Source organism: Cloeon dipterum, chromosome 3 (genome assembly GCF_949628265.1).
Source record: "Cloeon dipterum chromosome 3, ieCloDipt1.1, whole genome shotgun sequence".
Taxonomy (NCBI): Eukaryota; Metazoa; Arthropoda; class Insecta; order Ephemeroptera; family Baetidae; genus Cloeon; species Cloeon dipterum.
Window position 1 is genome coordinate 28,829,390 of NC_088788.1, and position 19,176 is coordinate 28,848,565.

General features: G+C 44.9%; 2 protein-coding genes across 8 annotated transcripts in view; one reads left to right on the forward strand and one right to left on the reverse strand.

Moving 5' to 3' along the window:
- The window catches only part of LOC135940285 (b(0,+)-type amino acid transporter 1-like), a 36,367-nt gene extending 31,975 nt beyond the window's left edge, over positions 1-4,392 (reverse strand). The window contains exon 1 of the mRNA XM_065485114.1: positions 4,381-4,392. The gene's annotated coding sequence lies outside the window, so the exon portion shown is untranslated. The remainder of the gene's footprint in view (positions 1-4,380) is intronic.
- The window catches only part of spen (split ends), a 64,582-nt gene that overhangs the window by 19,192 nt on the left and 26,214 nt on the right, over positions 1-19,176 (forward strand). For 6 of the 7 annotated variants that reach the window (XM_065485095.1, XM_065485102.1, XM_065485100.1 and 3 more), the window contains one exon: positions 8,776-9,117. In XM_065485095.1, coding sequence (XP_065341167.1) covers positions 8,776-9,117 — 342 coding nt within the window. Of the gene's footprint in view, positions 1-7,606; positions 7,814-8,775; positions 9,118-19,176 lie in introns of those variants that run through there. The other variant, XM_065485099.1, reaches the window with a different exon arrangement.

Here is a 19,176-nt window from a genome sequence, read left to right on the forward strand (position 1 = left end):
TAAGCAGGATGTGCTGCAAGCAGGGGCCATTCAGAATTACGATTTGATTTGCATGCTGATGAGCAGGAAGATTCGAGAGTAATGCAATCGCTTCCTCCCATTATTCTCCACAGTCGCCGTTTTTAATTAAAAGTCTGCTTGCTGGTTCAATCAGCAGCACGGTTTCTTCTCTAATTGACAAAAAGTATGTAAACGTGCTGTAAGAAGCGTCACGTTTTTTGTCATTCGCGCGCGGATTTGGTGGATCAATAAACACTCGAAAAGCTGCTGCTGCACACGACTATCTTATCTGGCGTGCACTAAAAGTGGCTTGAAAGTCGATAATGGAGAGGATGCTGCTTCTTTTTAGTCTTGATGTCAACGTGATGCTTTTATCTCCAAAGTGCTCGAAACTCTGAAGAAACACATTATTGTTACCGTTTCGTGTGAGTTGAGAAAGAGTTTGCAGATTAAAGCCAACTGAAATTGCACTCTTTGAAGAAAGCGAGCGAGGAAGCGAACGATCGGCGGCGGCGAATCTTCCGCCCTGCGAGAAGAGCTAGGCTGGAAAGTGGATGCACGGAATGGTCGTGCCAGCAGAGTATTGATTTATACGGGCAGGCGGGCGGTCGCCGGTGCTCACTCTACCCGGCCACGGAGGCCGCACTCGCCGAGCTAACTCGCCACCTCCTCTGGCTCATCACGGCCCTCGGACCAAATCCGTGCTTAATCTAGTGTAATGTCGGCGTAAAACCCGGCTCAGGCACCATCCCTGAAATAATCCTCGCGTGGGGCTGCAAGAGGGTCCGGCCAAATTGAAAACGCGCGCGCCGTCAAAAACTAATCAGCAAGATGCGAGCTTCCTCCGACTCAGGATATTGCTGCAAAAGCGGCGTGTTATTAAAAAGAGGGTGCACTCGGCCGACAGGAAATTTTGGGAAAAAGTGTCCTTTGATTGCTCCGCTGGAGGTTCGAAGCACTCAGCAAGTGACCTAGGGAATCTATCCTCTAGATTTGGGAGTACCGTTAAGTTAGACTCGAAGAAATGGGCATCACACGCCGGAAATTTGAACTTACTAGCTTTTCATTTTGTGTGCTGATCTAGACTTCAAAGATATACAGACGAATATCCACAACCGGGGTACACAAACTTGCCCCTTTTCGTGAAAACTGCGACAAGTTAAAAGTTTCAAGTAATAATGCTCAATTTCATGGCCTCTTGTTCGAATCTAAAATTTTCACGCAGCCTTTGCGCTCTGCAGCTATTTATGTATGAGCAGCAACCCCCCTAAAAGAGCATCGACGCCGCGCTGCCAGAAAATTATTTGAACCCCCTAACTTATCTCTGGTTGCTACCATCCCTCATGTGATGCAACTCGCGCACACATGTTGGATTATTTTTACGTACAGCTGGCCTCACAAGTTGAGACAGCACGTACGCGCGTGTGATTCCTCTTGCGGCACGGTTACGGCACGGCATGGGCCTCACAATCAGCTAGCAGAATGTGGTTGCAGCATGCTGATAGAATTTTTATAATCCACGGCTTTTCCTTCCCCGAACGCGATCAGCGGCGGCGTCCGCTGCCGAATTAATTAATCCCTCTCCTGGCCGGCTGAAACAAGTTTTTTACTTTACGACGCGCAGCCATCAATTTTTCATTTTGCGCCGAAAAAGCACGATTCCGCTGCTGCAGCACGCAGGCGATGCCAGACAATTTGCGCCTTAATTGTCGTGGCATCAAAGAGCAGCGCGCGTGTTGTTGCCCCGAAAAAGAGCAGGTTTGCATGTGAGCGCAGCGTGCGAGAAATTGCGCATTGTGTGCGAGCACCGACCAAAATAAGGATTTTCGAAACCAACTGCTATACTAGGACCGCAATGTTTTGTGAGAAAAAGCTGGCTGCCTGGTGAGAGAAAATTAATCTTTGTGCACATCCAAGAGGCAGCAGCAGGCGACGCACAAGAAATTAAATATTTCAAAACTTGGCCGTAGCTGAGAGAAGAGCAGGAAAAAATATAAATACATGCCGCTGCTGCTGGGTATATTTTCATCTTTTTCTCTCTAGCTGCGCGGCTCGACTTTTTGCCAGTTTAATTAAAACGCGGCCCCTTTGTGCTGTTTGATGTGCTTCTGCAGCCAAATTTAGGCTCATGGGCCGTGTGATATTACTTGCGGGATGCACGGGACTGGAAACTCTGTATCTAGTAACATCTGGCCGTCAGTTTTGACGAAAGAGCTCCAGTCAGGCTGACTCCACTCCTCAATACCCAAACACGACGACTTAGGAAATATATTGACAGATGTGACAAAATGGTTGCGTAGCATGCATGACTATACTGTAGTTTTAGTTCCGTTCTTTGGTTGGTAAATTCTTTGGAGGGATTTTGTTCGGTTTTTTCCATTCAATTGTTACCTCTCCATTTTCCTCCACCCGTGAATCAGCCAGTGTGGCAACTTACAAATTGAATGACTACACGCAAGTAGTGCTAATAACCTCTGCTTCGAGTTGGATGCAAATCAATTGTTTATTTACGTAACAACCTGTTCAAACCGACAATGTTGGGTTCATAACGCCTCCGCGTCGATTCGGTCCGTTGCAGCTGCATTTAATATTTTATCAGGCTGTGAGGCAATCGACTGTCGCCGTCAGATTATTACAAATTCAGTTCCACGGTGACTGCCCACTCGCAGAGAACGAAAGAAGCTCGGACGCCAACTTCTTTACAGAACCTCCTGCATGGTCGAGAGAAAAGTACCATCAGCTATATAAACTTGCTGCTTGTGTTGTTAATCCATCAGACATTCGCTGCGTCTGCCAAGTACCTTGCCAAGAGGAAAGCCGTGCAAATGCCGTGGATGAATGAGAATTGAGAGATTTTGTAATCAGCGTCTTTCCTCTATTTGTTTGTTTCCAACACCAGGTCGAGTTTATCAAAGGGACGGAAACGGTACGATTATGAGCCCCAACCGCAAATCTACCACTGCCAAATAAAAGGAAATAAAGGGTTCTTTGTAGTCGTCCCTGCCACGTGTCAGGAAACTTACTCTATTGCGCAGGGGTACCAGATCTGCGTATTGAATTTTGCTCACGTTCACACAGATCCAAAAATAATTTAATTTTAGCCTTGGGCATCACAAATAATATTCACCTTTGAAGTAAGAGGTGCTCTTTATATACCAATCTATTATCATCAATATTTTGCTTCATGGCACTCTTTAAAATCATTTATCCCTTTTTGGACAGCTATCAAATATCCAACAATCAGCTCAAAAAGCGCTTGTATATACGATCGAGTCGGGAAGTCCTGTTTATCGTTATCTGACAAAACAAAAGGCCAGGCAGATGCCACTCGGCTAATTGTATGTATTCTTTTATACATACTGGCCTAAAATACTCATTTTGGTGGACGAACACGTGCTGGCGAGCATTCCCTCGCCACCACCGCGTTCGCAGCAGCTGCCTCCCGTGTTAAATGGATGCGCGCCGCAGACAAACAAAAGCAGCTCTTTTCTCCCTAATTTTGCACCTGGTTTCTGAGCATTGTGTCGTTGGATTGCGCCAGCGAGTTCGCAAGGCCTGAAATCCAAAGTTCTCTTTCTCTCTGTCTCTCGCTTTGGCAAGCGGCGCCGAATTCCAAAGCCAAGGGTTAAGAAATCGCCTCGTCATCCCCGCAGGCGGCTGCAGCGAGCGGATATTATAGTTTGTGTTAGTCGGCATCGAAATTTGGCCAAATTTAGCCGAAGGAAGAAGCAGATAAGAAAAATAAACCGAGCCAGTGGCGCGGCGCGGCGGCGAGGGTGCTGCCTGCCTTGGCAGCCGACGTGGCTCACGTTCACGCCGGAAAAGTTTGAAAGTATTGATTTGCCCTTGCTGTGTGTGTGTGATGAAAGTTATTCCGACGATGGCATGGAGTCCCTCCGCTGCCGCTGCTGCGTTCGAGTGGAAGTTGTTTATTGTTGTTGGTACATAGAATCGGCGCGAGATGTTTGTGCGCGAGACGTCATTTGCTGTTATTGCTGGAGAATAAGAAGCGAGCACACACATTTATTGGATTTGGTGGCTGAGGCCGCCTGAAATAATGGCCCACGCTCTACAGTCAACGCCTGCAATGCGCAATGAACGCGTATCTCGCGACTTTCTGGGTCAATTTAATTTTGTTTCACACTCGCTCAATACGATTTGTATTTGATTGCCAAAATGTAATTGTGAAAATGGATTTTCAATGGCCCTCGAAATGGGTGAACTTGCTGTTTCAACTTATTTAAAAAGAGGGAAATTTTGACTTGTCGGGGAAAGGAAATCCGAGCACGAAGTTGTGGAATACGGAAGCAGTGGCAGCAGAGCGTGATGCACAACACACCTATAAAGCCGCGTACTTCCGTCCGCGACTTCTCCGCAGTATTTTCGACGGTGTCACAACTGCGCTGCTCTGTACTGGCGCACTTCCATCGTTCGAGTGTGGCAGCTTATTCATCTCGTTGCGTCTTGTTCGTGTTAATTAAGTTTGCGAAGCTGCAGGTCCGCCGCAATGCAGACGAATCTGGCACGTTTTTCTCGCGAGCAATTGATTTTCACAGGCTCTTTCTTGACCCTTGCCTATAACCTTCCAACACGTGAAATAAATAAATAAAAAGCAGCGTTCCGAACGGTCTCTTCCAGCACAAAAATTTGAACGCAATAGTAGCGCGGGTCGGCCGGACGGCCTGCTTGCCGGTGGGATCGATAAACTCGGCAACAGTGCCGACAGTAGGTACGAAAAAGAGGAACTGCCTGCCTCACTGACTCCTGCCAACTAGCTTTTCTCACAAAACAGATGGTATACAAGCAGCAGCGATATTATCTTCCTGCTTTTTTGTGCGGCTTCTCACGTGAACCCCAAACGCACCACCGCGACGTCCGCGACTGAATTGCGATCCCTTCTCAGAATCACTCGTACGAACTCCCCTCTCCCGAGAGAACATGACGTCCGAAATGTTTTCTCAGCCTGGAGCTGTGTCGATTTTCAAAGTTGGATTCCACTTGATTTGGGAATAATAATTCGAGGCCACGTCACTCCACTCGCCAACTCACCATAACTGCTATGCCCAACAATCCAGGGATGCGAGTAGGAAAAATGAGCAAACACAAAACCAAGCGACAAGCAAATTTTATTTCCACCAGGCTCTGGAACCTGAAAAAGTCGTGCACGGCCGGAAGGAGCGGACACGTCGGTTGGCATCGCAAGCGGAAAATGCTACGAGAATGGCTGCGCTTGTGCTCCTACAGGCCTCGAAGGGGTCTAGCAGGCTGGCTGCTGGCTGGCAGCAGGGGTCTTGCGGTTGTTATGCGCAGGTCACATGATGTTATTATTGTACTCCACGTCAGCTCGTTCTCCATTGGTCGGAGCTGTGACGAATGGCACCGAGCGGATCCCCGCACCACTCGCCTGCTACCAGGCCCTCTCTGGCTTTGTAATCGGGCTCCGAGTGACGTCACGCGTGTACCAGTTGCCATGACAACGCGCTCAGGTCTTGGGGTAATACGGCGCGGTGGCAATTGAAAAGCAAGCCAAAGCCTAGCTTTTCCATGTTGCTTGTCTCTCTCTCTCTCTCTCTCTCTCTCTCTCTCGCTCGCGCTCTGTATGCACAAAGTTTATTTCAATCTAGCAGCGGCAGTCGTCGCCGCACCGAAATAAATTTTGCGTTTAAATCGCTTTTTCATTTCGCTTTCGTGGCCCTGCCCATTTCCATCGGCAGTTTTTTTCCATTCTTAGCCCAATTAAGTGTGCCGTTGCGGAGCGGGCGAGCGAGCGAGAATTTCCCGCTGTTTAATAATTCATCGCGCACCCCCCTGCTGTCGCATTCAAATATTTATGTGTACCAAGGTCTTCCCTCTAAACAGGGCTTCGGTCCGCGCGCGCAAGCCGTGCCGTTGAACTTACGACTTACGCCGCTTTCCTAACCTATTTTTAGTCAGTCCCACTGGCGCAACTAGGCGAACGCGGCCAAATCGATCCATCGATCAGAAATTTAGATGAACAAGAAGTTTCCTCCAGTAAATGTCAGTAGATAGTTAAAACCAGTGCGTGATTATGTAATAAAATCAACCTGATGAAGATGGAACAACTCAAATCTCTCACTCTTAACATCTGCTTTGCACTTATTAAAAATTGACGTGAGTCGATAATACAAATTTTGAAATAAAGTCATGAATGAGAAATTGCTAAATTATACTTGTTCTTGGCTGTTATAATACTTTGTTGCCCGACCGATGAAGCTCACAACGGGAAAATCAGTTAAAATGATAAAGTCGAGTAGGAATATAATATTACAATTATTATTAGTTTATCAATACCGTCAATGCACTTAATTTGAATTATAAAATTGCATGCATGCTTCTCCTGAACATTTTAATTCGCATAAAATACGACGATAAGGTGAATTTGCATGTGAAGGAGGGTCACACGCGGCATGCAAATAATCTGGCACACTGAGACAACGTGACCTCACCATAAGCGATCACCGCGTGTTTTCGCGAAGCGTAATCCATCATTCCGCTCGAACGCCTTCAACTGCCGGCATACATTAGGTCAATAATTCCGACTAATGAAACGACTCGTTATTCAGCATTTAAATACCAAAGGCATTTTGTCTCCTTGTCAACCAGCCGTTGCATTATTCATGTCGCGAGTGCATAAATGAGTTGCACTCGCGGATTCAGGCGAATTCGACCTCAGTGTGCGGTGAACTTTGGTGCTCGGATCATTCCGTCTCCTTTATCTCTGCTTGAGGCGGACAGCGCCACTTATCACCGGCCGAGCAGTTTGAGGAATTGGGCCATGAGTGAGCCGTGTGTGCAGTAGTGCTGATGACGCCGTCGCCACGATATATAAATTATCCCACCGTTCCCTCGACTGCAACGCACAAAATTCGAAAGGCCAGCCAGCCAGCCAGCCATGAAGTACCCCACGCGGAATTTTTCCGGACAGGTGAAAAAATGGGCGTGGTGCTAGGGCTCTGTTCACAGAGGGGAGCCTTTTCTCTCTATCCCTCGCTCTGCAAGAGTGGGTTTCTTATTCGATTGCGTGGCGTTAGTTGGCCATTCGCCAAAATTACCATTGCAGCCACCCCGCCCTTAGGGTTGCCAGACTCCTTTGAACGTTGTATATTCTCTCTAAAACCAAGCATTGGCTGTGGCTAATAGAAGGAATAACATTTTTTATTTTCTTCATTCTTCTAATTGTTTTATACTCACGTTCAAATACCCTGTCAACCCTTTCTTGCAGCAGAGTTTGTTGAGCTTTCGACGCTTGCTGGTAGTGCAGCGGCAGGAAAAGGAAGAGAGCGAACGTTGCAATATAACAATAATAACAGAAGCTCTCTGATTTGGGTCATTTTCCATTTTGTTTAAAAAAAAAGAAATGGAGCGTTCGTGGGAAATATAATAGCGCTGACTGCGATAAAATTCTGTTTTCCGATTCGTGCAGCAGCGGGCGGTTTTTATTCAAGCGCTGCGTTGCCTGATAACTTCCACAGTGGCGGTCAAATAATACACCCAAAGTTCCTAGCACCACACACATTTTCCGCTCGGAGCTGATATTGGCTCACTCGCTGGCTGGCTGGCTGACTGTGTGAATTTATCATTTTATTCGTCACCACGACAGGCTGCGGAAACGAGGCAAACAGTGCATAGTGTGCTTAGATGCAGACTTTTAAGAGAAAACGTTGTGCCAAGACGAGACGCGAGGGTGCCCTAAGTCCCTTCGCTAACTTGGCGATGCGATTCGGCAAACGAGACGAATATCCAGACGCACCATGATCAGGTTCCAACTTCACCCGCCGAAAAAATTTACGAGGTAACACAATTGGTGAACTGATCAGCCCTGATAGATTTCCGTTAAAAAATTTGATGCCACTGTTGATTGAGTATTGATGTCAACGGCCTGATACAAACATGGTCTCCGATCAGGATGTGTGTGTATGCCACGTCGAAATGCCCAGTGGTGCATGATTAATCGTAACTGTGGACTTCCAAGCTCGCTTATCACAGTTTCTTATCAAAGCCAGGAGAAAAATAATAATTCGAAAACGGCGCCATGATACCAGAATTTCCTTCCCGACAACTTGAATTTAGCGCTGGTGGTTTGGTTTTACATCACGTGTGGTTTTAAATTAGATTTACATGCGTTTTTGGAGATAATGATGTGGCGTACAAAGTGGAACTATGCACTTTAGGAGGCTCGAACCGACACCCCAGACAATCACTTGCAGTGCGTTTCTTGTGCGAGTTTGCTTGGTCTCGCTACTTGATTGATACTGTGAGGGTAGTTTTGACTCTCCCCACAACGGGGTATATCCCGTGGTAGGACCCCCACATTGGGTTCTACGGTAAATTTATGTACTTGCGCAGACTAAAATACAATTTGAAAATAACATTGAAATTGGAATTATTGGACTTTATTATTAGTCGAATCGTTGGTAATCTAAGATACAAAAATAACGACATGCATTAATTCTACATTGGGATGATGTTCGATTTTAGAAATGCCCAACCCACTTTTTGCTGATAGAAGTCTTTCAGACAAAATCTTTAGCAGGACACACGCCTTTAGTGACTCTTCTCATCGGTGGATTTTGCCTTAGTAAACATTCACAAACGTAATCTTAATCTGCTCGCACCATGTTCATTCAGATCTTTGTACCCTTGACACCGATAAACTCGGTACACCTTGGAGATACTAAGCAAACTCTCATTATTGATCGCTCGCCTTTATTTAATCGCGTCCAAAATTTAACCGATGTGTTCGTTTGCTTTCAGGTATGGTCGCGTCCAGAGCGTCAAACTGTTGTCCCCGCGATCCGGGGCCAACTCGTCGTCCCCCGCAGCCGCGGCCGAGGAGGGTGGCGGGGGTCTGTGCGCGGCGGTCGCCTTCATGGACATCAAGTCGGCGTCCAAGGCGCACACCGCCGAACACAAGCTGGACGAGCGGTGCCTCACCACCGAGTACTACGAGCCGCCCGCCGCCATCTTGCACATCCACGAGCGGGACGATGGCCTGCTGAGGGGCTCCGCGCCCAGCGGAGTCTCCGGGGGCTCCAGCTCGGCGGGGGTGACCAGCGGCAGTAACTACCAGCCCCGTTCGCCACGCTATCCGTTGGGGTGAGTCTTGACGAATGTAAACATGCGTTGAGGTCGACGTCTGCTATACCCAGCCTGACCAGAAGTGACTGCTCTTAATTTACTTTAATTTTGGCACTTTTCTGCCAGATTTAGCAGTACTTGGAGCAACGCTAAAATGCAAAGTTAATTTACTTGCACGTACAACTTTTTTAATGTGCTTTCGTTTTATTTTCTCGCTGCAAGTTAAATCGTTTTGGTTGTGGGACAGTTTTTCGGAACTTTTCCCTTCGATAAGTGACTTTTATATGGTCATTTTATTCGAGTTGACGTTGACAAACTCCCATCTGCGTGCAATAGACGGCAAGTGCGACAGTCCACGTCATTCCAAGCCGGATGGGCCGGCATTCAGGTAGAAGCACTCCGGAAAAACAGCGCAGCAGCAATACAAACGTCACCAACAACCACGTGTATTTAAATTCTTGCAATTTGAAAATGCTCAAGTCTGAAAATATTCAACTTAATAAAATAAAACAATTAGGTCACGCTGGGTCAGCAGAGGTCGAATTCGGCGTCTTTTTTCCTTGACTGCTAATCTAAACCTTAACCAAAACGCTTCTTAAACTGACAAAAAGCTAAACTGCATCAATTATTTTGGGAAATCAGCGGCGCGGGGCGGTGCATTTCGGGGGGGCCCCTGTGTGTCTAGTGCCAAGTGAATCTCGCCGATCCATCCATCGAGTGTGGCAGCAAGCAGGCGGCGACGACTGCCAGTCAGTGTGAGTGCGTGCGTGCATTAAAAATAAATGAAGAAGGGAATAGGGTCGAAGCGCTCTCGTCCGTCCCAGAGCTAATTCGGTCGTCCCATCCGTCCGCCGACCGTTCGTTCGTCCGTGCTCCTGTGTCTGTGCTGATTGTGAGTGTGCTGGTGCTTCAGCTGCTGCTGCTGCAGTCGCTCTCCGATTTGCCCGCAAAGTGGATATTCAGCAGAAGGATACCCCGGCCCTGCCTGATTGGATACAGTGTGCGGATTACTGTGTAGTGTGTTTTGGCACCGATTTCGGCCCCCTCGACAGAGATTGCTCGAGCTTGGGTGCACCAGTGTGATTTTCAGTGCCAACATTTTCGCAACACCCAACGCCAGGAGGAGTAGGTAGGAGTGCGAAATGTACCCCTTGAGCCCTGCCGCGCGCTGATTTCCGCTCTAATTTTTGCCTTTGTCTAAACTTAACACCATTAATCGCCGTTTTTATAACAGAACCGTCTTTGCGATCCACCCGTCGGTGCTTGTGAAGCATTTTATTTTTTTGCCGTAGTTTACAAGTTGAGACTTTGAACTATTAACGTAGTTAAGTCGCGTGACCTTGATGAACAGAGCAGGAAACTTCTGATGTATTGATAAAACGAGGAAATTCTTGCTAAAAGATAAGTCTCCAGAATCGTTCACCATGCCCTATTTTCATTTTTTCGCACGTGCGAGTCAAGGGTTTTACAAAGGGCTTACGGTTAAGGCATTTGCATTACTTCATCTATGTATTATCCTCTTATCAAGAGAAATATTAGAATGATCCCAAAGCATAGTAAAGTGATTTGAAAATTATAATATACTTTGAGTATGTTGTCTGTTAATAAGCTATTGGCTCATATCATTTTTCGCAACGCATCATTCAGCTACAATTAAAAATGCGTCTGTTGGATTTTTTTGTAAATCTCATGAATCAGACGCCTCTCTGGTTCCTGATTATTCCCCTGTTTGCCATGCTTTGTCTCACTTGTAAAAGATTGAATTGAACAAATGAACAAATATTTTGATAGTAATTAACTTAAAAATCAACGTTAATTTTTTCTGATGAAAAATTAACTATCCCTTTTATTATTAACTACTGGAGATATGAGCTTAAAACAAACTATTCACACCTTTTTTTCCATCCACATAAATTTTCTTGACTAAATCGAAAATGGAGAGCCACCTGAGGTGTCCACACTTCCAGATTGTTTTGTTATTGCTGAATAAATGAAAAATAAATATATTCACAGCCAACACTTTTTATCCCAGACAGAAAACGAACATAACAAAGTCTCTATCTCGTATTTTCAACTTTGCATGTTTGGATGTTTCAAAACCAAAGCAGACGCCGGTGATAAAAATGTCAACACCACCTTCTGATAAGGCCACGCCTTTGGAGGAAAATTCCCGCGCAAGCCTGAACTTATCTGTAGGAAACCTTGAGAGCGCACATTCGTTTTACGCTATTTTCTCTCGGCTACTGCGTACTTGGTCGGCGCTCGTGCTAAGTGCTCGGCTCGCTCTTTCAACATTAATTAACGCAGCAAGAAACATTTTCGGAACCAGAGCAATTTGCTCGGAGCGGAAAATGTTTTGCGTTCTCGACCACATCCGAAAGGAATCGGGCGGACGATGCATTAGTCGCCACTTCCGCTGCGGATTACTCTTTGCTCTTTCGCTCGCTGCTGCCTTAGCAAGCAACAAACTAAAGAGTCGTGCCGTTGGAAATTAATTAGCCAGCCAGGCCGCCGACCGGGGTTAAACGCAGTAGAATTTGGCACTCTCGTGCGGCCCGGCGGAAAGCACGCTCGATTTGCAGCAATTTGCATCAAGCCTGGCCCACTGTAATTGGAACACAACTGTCGCAGGAATGTTGCAAAAGTCCGTTTTATCTTAAGAATTTGGCCGCCCTACCGAAACGGGTCTCCGAAATGACTTAAGTTAAGGCATTTGCCGTTGTGCTGTATGATGTATGCAAAAAACGGTCGGCAAACAACTTTTTTGCCAACCTTGTAATTCAACGGTGGTGAGTAAATTTGTTTGGGGGGAAACTCTCGCCCTTATTTCCCTCTTACGGATAATGGTAGGAAATAAATTCACAATGCAAAAGCCAAATAGCCACCGCAAAAATGATCTCATATTTTAGAGTAAGTGTATTTTTTACTTTAAGTACGTTGGGAGTATCACCGGAAAATTGTTTTGACATCCGTCGCTAATTAGTATTTGTTTCTTGTTGAATTCTAAGTTAAGTGATGTCTTCGATGATTCTCGATTATTATCAAACTTTGAGAGAGAAAATACCCAAACTCTATGGCATTTTTTTATGAATTTGATAAAAAAAAATTTGCATTGCTCAATTTAAATAACAGAAGGGCCTAAAAAGAAACAAAAACCTGGATTTAAATCGCCCCTTTTTACTACCGATGCTTAATGTGCAGAAATATTATGTTCATTACTTGATCTCTGCATTAAAATTAACAATGCTGTCGTGTGATCCAATTAACTGTTTTCATGACATTCGAAATTTAGCATTGCCAAAGGCTGACTTTGGTGCAGGCAGTATAATTTCGAAAGCTGGCTTCGGTCTGTGTCGAAGCACGATTAACATCACAAATTTCGGCGACTTCCCGCATGTGTGAACAACCATTTTGGCCTTTGCCAGTTCAGCAGCCCGACCTCTAGAGCGACGCGCGTTTCAGTTGCAAATTCGGCGAACGCGGGTTCGTTCTGAGCATCGCAGAAACCAGCTCAGCCCGCAGCGGTTGATTAATTTTCGCGTACCGTTGCCTCCTCTGGAGAGCAGCCGAAATAATAGTAATAATAACAAGCCCGAGTAAGAGAAGTCAAAGAGTTTCTTCTCGTGTGCTGGCCGCGTTTATATTAGAAACATCCATCGCATGCTAAACGCTGCGGCTGCCATAATAACGATAATAATGAGCACCATTGGCAGCGGCAGACTCACTCACTCGGGCCCAGCAGGGCGTTGATCGCCCAAGGTGACGCCAAGGGTACGCGCGGAGCCTCTTTTTTATATTTGCACAGCACCATCAGCATCATCATCCGATGACGTATGCAAACTTTTATATACACACACGCTCACTCGCGGCACGGCAGAAGAGGCTCCGCCGGCGACGCGAAGAGAGCCCACTCGGTTTCTTCTCCTTCTTGTCCCTCATTAACTAGGCACCCCGGGTGCAAATTGGCTTGAACGCAGTTTTGCCCATTCTTTGTTACACCAGCGAGTAGCGACACATTGATAAATTTGCTGGATGTCGCGATGGGAGGTGATTTGATGAAAGGGTTTTTGCTTTAATGGAGCCAAAATTTGTTTTTGTTAGTCAAATACCAATGTTATGGTTTTTATCGTTTATTTGCTCAGAGCTGGTGCCAAAGAATTAAGCTTGTTTCTTATTTTATTATTGAATTGGTTATGTTTTTGTACAGCCAGTTAGACAACGAAACACAAATTTGTCATACCTGACCTGGAATAATTTCGATTTTTCTTTATTCACTTCCTGTACTGATTCTTAATGAACAAAGTTGCAAATAGATCAATCTTTTGAACAATTGTCTCTTAATAGACTCATTGAATTAAAGAATGTGGACTTGGCAACAAGTTCATGAGGATGTGGAAAATTCCTGCAAAAAATACAAACCTCCATTGAAATTCCTTTGCTACAAATGAAGTAATTTAAAATTCTTCGCCCAGGAAGGTTATGCTAAAGTTTGTCTGATTAACACTTCAATATGGTGCAAAGCCCAAAACTAATTTTGGAAGTAACAACTGGATATTTCGACAAACTTATATGTTGATATTCCTTACCACAAAAACAATGATTTCAAAAGCGATCACTTTGTAAATTAAATGCAATTTTTGTTTTTAGCACCGTCGAGGATATGTTTCAAAGTCATTTCTCCACATGAATTAGAGACACAATGATTTGTCCTTTAACTTAATTTGTTCTTTTATAATATATAATATGTATTATTGCATACCATCTTTAGCTTTATCTATTACTTTCTTCATGAATAGAAGGAATATTTTAAAAAATTACATGGAGAGTGAGGATTATGTTGTGCTAGCGGAACACTCGCTGATTAGAATTTAGTCAACATTAATTAGGCTAACCAAGATTTTGCTCCCTGAACATAGGCCCAAATGTTATTTGATAAATCGCTTCGGTGTGTAGAGACGGCTGAAAACCCCGATGAGTTGTCGTGAGTTTAATTTTAAACATACCGCCCGTGACTTGTGCACTGCGCGCCATCCTTTAGGCTCACAATAATTCGTAACGCGTCCCACGGCCGTGCGTCTATTTTTGCGCGGTCGGCACTCACAACTCTCAATGAAAAACACGGCCGCCTTGTTTACACAATTAGCCAAGCTTTTTGGTCGCTCTTGTTTATAGACGTCTGTGTACGCTCGGACGAAACGCACAAGCCACCGTCCCGTCCGCTTGCCACTGCCCGCCGGCAACCGAGCTCTTAATGGAAAACAAACTCAGCCGCCAGCCTGAAATTTTGCACGTGCGGAACCATGAAATTCGCTTCGCGTGCTCCAACTCCAACCCTTTCTGCGCTGGATGCGCTTCAAATTTACCCCTCGGTTGTTGATTCGGTTAACAAATGTCGCGCTTCTCCAAGCTCTCAATTAATATGTTGCGGAGTTCAAAAAATCCAACTTGTAGCTTTCCATGCTGCAACGATTGAGATTTTATTGTCTGGTGCTTATTTTGCCCTCTTTACTATGTTTTCATCTGGTATAACTATTAAAAAGGCTTTCTTTAGCGTTAGAAAGAATTTTAGTATGCGAATTGAAACCAGTAGATTTTAAAATTCTAACTCTCCACTTTCTGATCAATGCTTTGTAATTCATTTCTGTGTATAAACAATGGCCAAGCATTGTCAATTTTGGCTTCCCTCTTGACCCTCTGACCGGCTAAAAGTAGCGGTGGTGGTCAGAATCTATTCATATCCGTAATGCTGCCAATTTGGCCCAAATCTGTGTCCAGCAGGTTGCATACTTTGTTCTCAAAATCGGTGCCAAATGGCGCATAATGCATCAGTCCTAGATCCAAACCTGCTTATGCTAATTTCGTGCCACTGCAACTTTTTTAATCGTAAACACCGTCAAATGGAATTTTCCGCCATGAAATCACTTCACGCGTGAATTAAAAACGCAATTGTTCAGACATCTCGGTGCAACGATATTTGACTCAATATCTTTCCTACCAAGTGGTAAGTCCACCTTACACGCTCTACCACATTCTATGCTGTGCTAAAAATATTATTTTCTTCCGTTACTAACGACGCAGCAGTTCAATTTCGGTGTGAGTAACTAGAATTTCTGTAATCTGTGCCAATTAATTAGTCGCGCACTTGTCACGTGAGCCGTTTCATTTCGCAAAGTAGGAAGCATTAACTTGCCGCTCGCCGATGAGTAGTGTGTTTGTATGCAGTTTTCGCTCTCGCCTGTCAGTTCGATGCAGAAAGTTCGTGATTAATTAACACTGTTCTTTTAGCCATTAGCTGACATGTTTTTATTTTCAATATATATGCCACATGAAGGCATTGTGGACATTCATTAGAAACGCCGTAATGTAAAACATAACAATAAGCTAGTGTATGATTAATTTTCAGTAGAAGCAATTCTTGCCATTTCAACTACTGGTCCCGAATTGCAAATTGCAAAAGAAACTTAACTCGGCGGTACGAGAGCGGCAAGCGAGTGTATTTCTTTTTATCTGGTGGGTGGAAGTAGACCATGCAGAGAACGTGCTGCCGCGGCGTTGCCTGTTTTGCGTCCCAACGCTGACGTGTTTGGCCTTAAACGTGCACAGTTGCACACACGCTCGTACCGTACATACATACACGCTGGCTTGTTTTTGTAAGTACAGATCGTACGCCATAAATTACCATTACTGCAGCAGCGCTCTTTTATAGCCGCCGCAGCCACTGCTGCCGCTGCTGCCGGACACTGACATTTTGCGCCATTATCTTGGGCTCTCTCCAGCCGGGCTGCGCAGGCATTGTCGCCGACTGGGTACCCACCTTTGCGCACGAAAAACAAAACGAAAAGAGACGCCCCACCTTATTCGGCCGTTTTCTTGGTGCAAAAGAAAGTAATGCTCTGCTCAAATAAGATAATTCAATTGGGCCAAGTGAGCTGGCTGCTGAACAAACGACGCAATTCTCGATAGACACTGTGAGGCACTCTGAAGTGAGGTCGGGAAGCGACACTCCAAACTGCTTGAAGATGTGGAAGTCGCAAATGATATCGTGGAAGCGCAATTCATGAAATTAGAAAACCCTGATAGCGTGCCTTGCCCCTTTTTAAGTTAATTTGAGCGATTACGGCACTTTTAACTTACATGGCTTTTACAGCAGCTTTATTACAATGAGAAGTCGATTCACAGTGCTTGCCTAGCAATAGTTAAATATTTTGAAAATAATTGTTTTGGTTCTGTAGGCTCCATGCATTGTTTTAAATGCAGAAAGCTCAACTAAATAATTAAATTTTAATTGGAAAACCCTTTTAATTGTGAGTTGCCCCTTTTAGAGCGCGAAGCCACGTTCTTGTCAGGTGACACATTTCCCCTCAAATGAAAATACGCAACACACTTAATCTGAGGAATTTCCAGTCTTATCGAAATTCCGACTTCAAATGAATTGCGCTTAGCTTTGAATTGCCATTAAAATAAATTCTTTCCCTGGATGGAAAATTAAATCACGCACTTAAAGTTCAACACTTTCCGAGGGGATCCGTGTCGTTTAATAAAGTTGTTCAGCGAGTTTGGTTGAATCAGGTAAGTCTCGAAATAAATTAAAAGCCCACAAATCAGACGTGCACCTCATCGTCTTATAGCGAATGCCACCGACCGGCACAGCTGGGCACAGGCCAATTCAAGCTACAAACAAAGGCTGGCTTATGCATCTGCTCGATTTAATGCGGCTCACGTCTTTTTCCATGTGAGAAATTAAATTTACGCTCGTGCGAGCATCTCATCTCGGGTCACCGCGTGTCGGCCTGCGCCACATTTCGCGAGATGAGTATCGCACCGTCGCATTGGCACTAGCTCCGCAGAATCCGGCGAGCTGTGTAATGGCTTCATATTCACCTTTTCGAGCAGCCTGCTGTTCCACACCGATTATCTATCAAATTTAAGTGTTAGCCTGACAAAAGAGAGGTGTCGTAGAAATAGAACGCTCAGAAGATTTCTCCAAACTTTCCTTTTGAAAAGACGTCGAATTTAGTGAAATGTTTACTTGGCTCTTCTTTCTGCTGATCGCAGCGACAGTTTGAAAAGTAGGTTTGTTCATATTTACTTAGCGAGAAAAGTCAAAAAGTGCTGAATGCGCGCGCGCACACTCGTTGTCTGCACCAACTCTTGATTCTTTTCACATTGGCCGGTGCACAAAAGATAAAGTTTCAATCAGCCCAATTTGCAAATCGTCCAGACGAGCAATTTGCCGTTTGAGCGAACTCTTTTTTTTCATGAGCTGCGAACAATGGCAGAAAGGGTTCGCCTGCTTGCGCTTGATGGTGTACCCATCTCTCGTGGGAATCGCAAGTCGGCATCGGCAGCACATTTGCATCATAAACAGCCGACGTAATTATGTGTACGCTAGTTTTTCCTCCGAAATAAAACTTGTCCAGTTTTTGCTGCTTCGCTGAGTGGTTCGGTTTCAGCGCCACGGGCAACGGCAGGCAATAAAATTTCAGGTTTTTCGGCGTTTTTATTCCGCTGAGGACGCGACAAAACGTCCTAAATGGAAGACGCACAGACAGAAAAAAGCTGGGCTGAATATTTATGAAGGTGCGCCCATAAATTGCGTACGCGCTTGGCGACACAGGCCGGTTTCATACGCCGATTTTTAAAGCGTTGAATTGTAATTAAATGCGGTGCTGAAATTTGTCTGCGCTGCACGTAGTTGCAATTCCTAAACGGTCGTTTCCACTTTTGGGGTGAAAAAGGCCTACAGGTGCTGGAATTCAAGAATCAGCAACGGCAAAAGGAAACGGCGCGCTTACATAAATTATGGCTTGATGCCCTTTCGGAATCCGTCCATGTGTCCACTTATTCATACTAATTCGCGCGGGATGAACTCGTAATTTTATTTCTTTCCTCGAATTTGAGTGAATAATTTTAAAATAAAGCGCAGGAAATGTTTGATGCATGCAATAAATAAAGGATAAGAGGTCATGGCTAAAAATGAATGCAAACTGCCAGTTTAACCCAGAGCTGGTGCAATCATCTTTGAGCGAGAATAACTTCTTAATAGAGCATGAGCTTCAGTTCAACTCTCAATAAATAATCAGCCCATAGGGCAGGTCATGATGCTAGAAAATGAATAAAAATAGCTTTTCATATCTTGTGTGTAAAATGATCAAGTAAAATCTCACAGCCATTGTGTTAGCTTTCTGTTGGAGAATGAATTAAGATGTTTTTTTTTTTTGCAATTTCCTAGGCTTTAATGACCTTTATTGAAAGCAGTAGAGGATCTGCTGATTGAATTTTCTAAAACAAAAGAATAAGCAGGCACACAATCACGAATCATTATTGACAATTGCAGCGTCTGCGGTGAGCCCATTAACTGAGCCAATCGGCGCAACTGTTAATTTCATTGCGTCCCGTATGTGAGAAATTGGCAACTCTGGGTGTGGAACGAACTTCAAAAAGCTTTTGCTAGTAGCAGTGGAGAGCGTAATTAATAAAGAGACGCGAGACGCGGAGGCAACGTATAGATCCACCATGTGTTTTATGACACTGACAAAAGGTGGTGCCGAAAAAAGTAGAACGGGGAAGGAAAGGAGAGAGAGAGAAACGCAACGGTTTTGCAATGCGAGTCATATTTGTCTCAACCATTAGCGCAAATTGCATATTGACCCCTGGGGACGAGGCGCTAATAAAAAGAGCCTGAGGTTCCTTCTGTCTCCGCCAAAGTTCGCCGACCTTTCCCCCACTGCCTCGGCTCTATTATCGTTTTTGATCTCTGCATATAATCGGAATAATGGCGGTCTGATTGAGGTAAAATTTATCCTGTGGAAAGGTAATTGTTTCAAACCGGCTGGCTAAGGGCGCTTTTTCTCGCGAGGCGGCGGCATTCCGGCTCAAATTGCCATCTCATTTTTAGCAGCATGCATAATTGGACGTACGAAATGAATGTTTGCGTAAGTTAAATTTTTCGTTGAGCATTGTTCGCGCGCAGTGGACAATATTTACGCTCGTTTTTGCCAACCTGCACAGTGGAATTCGTATTGATTGCGAAGCGGGATGGAATTCTCTCTATGCAGAAACAAAAGGTACCACTCC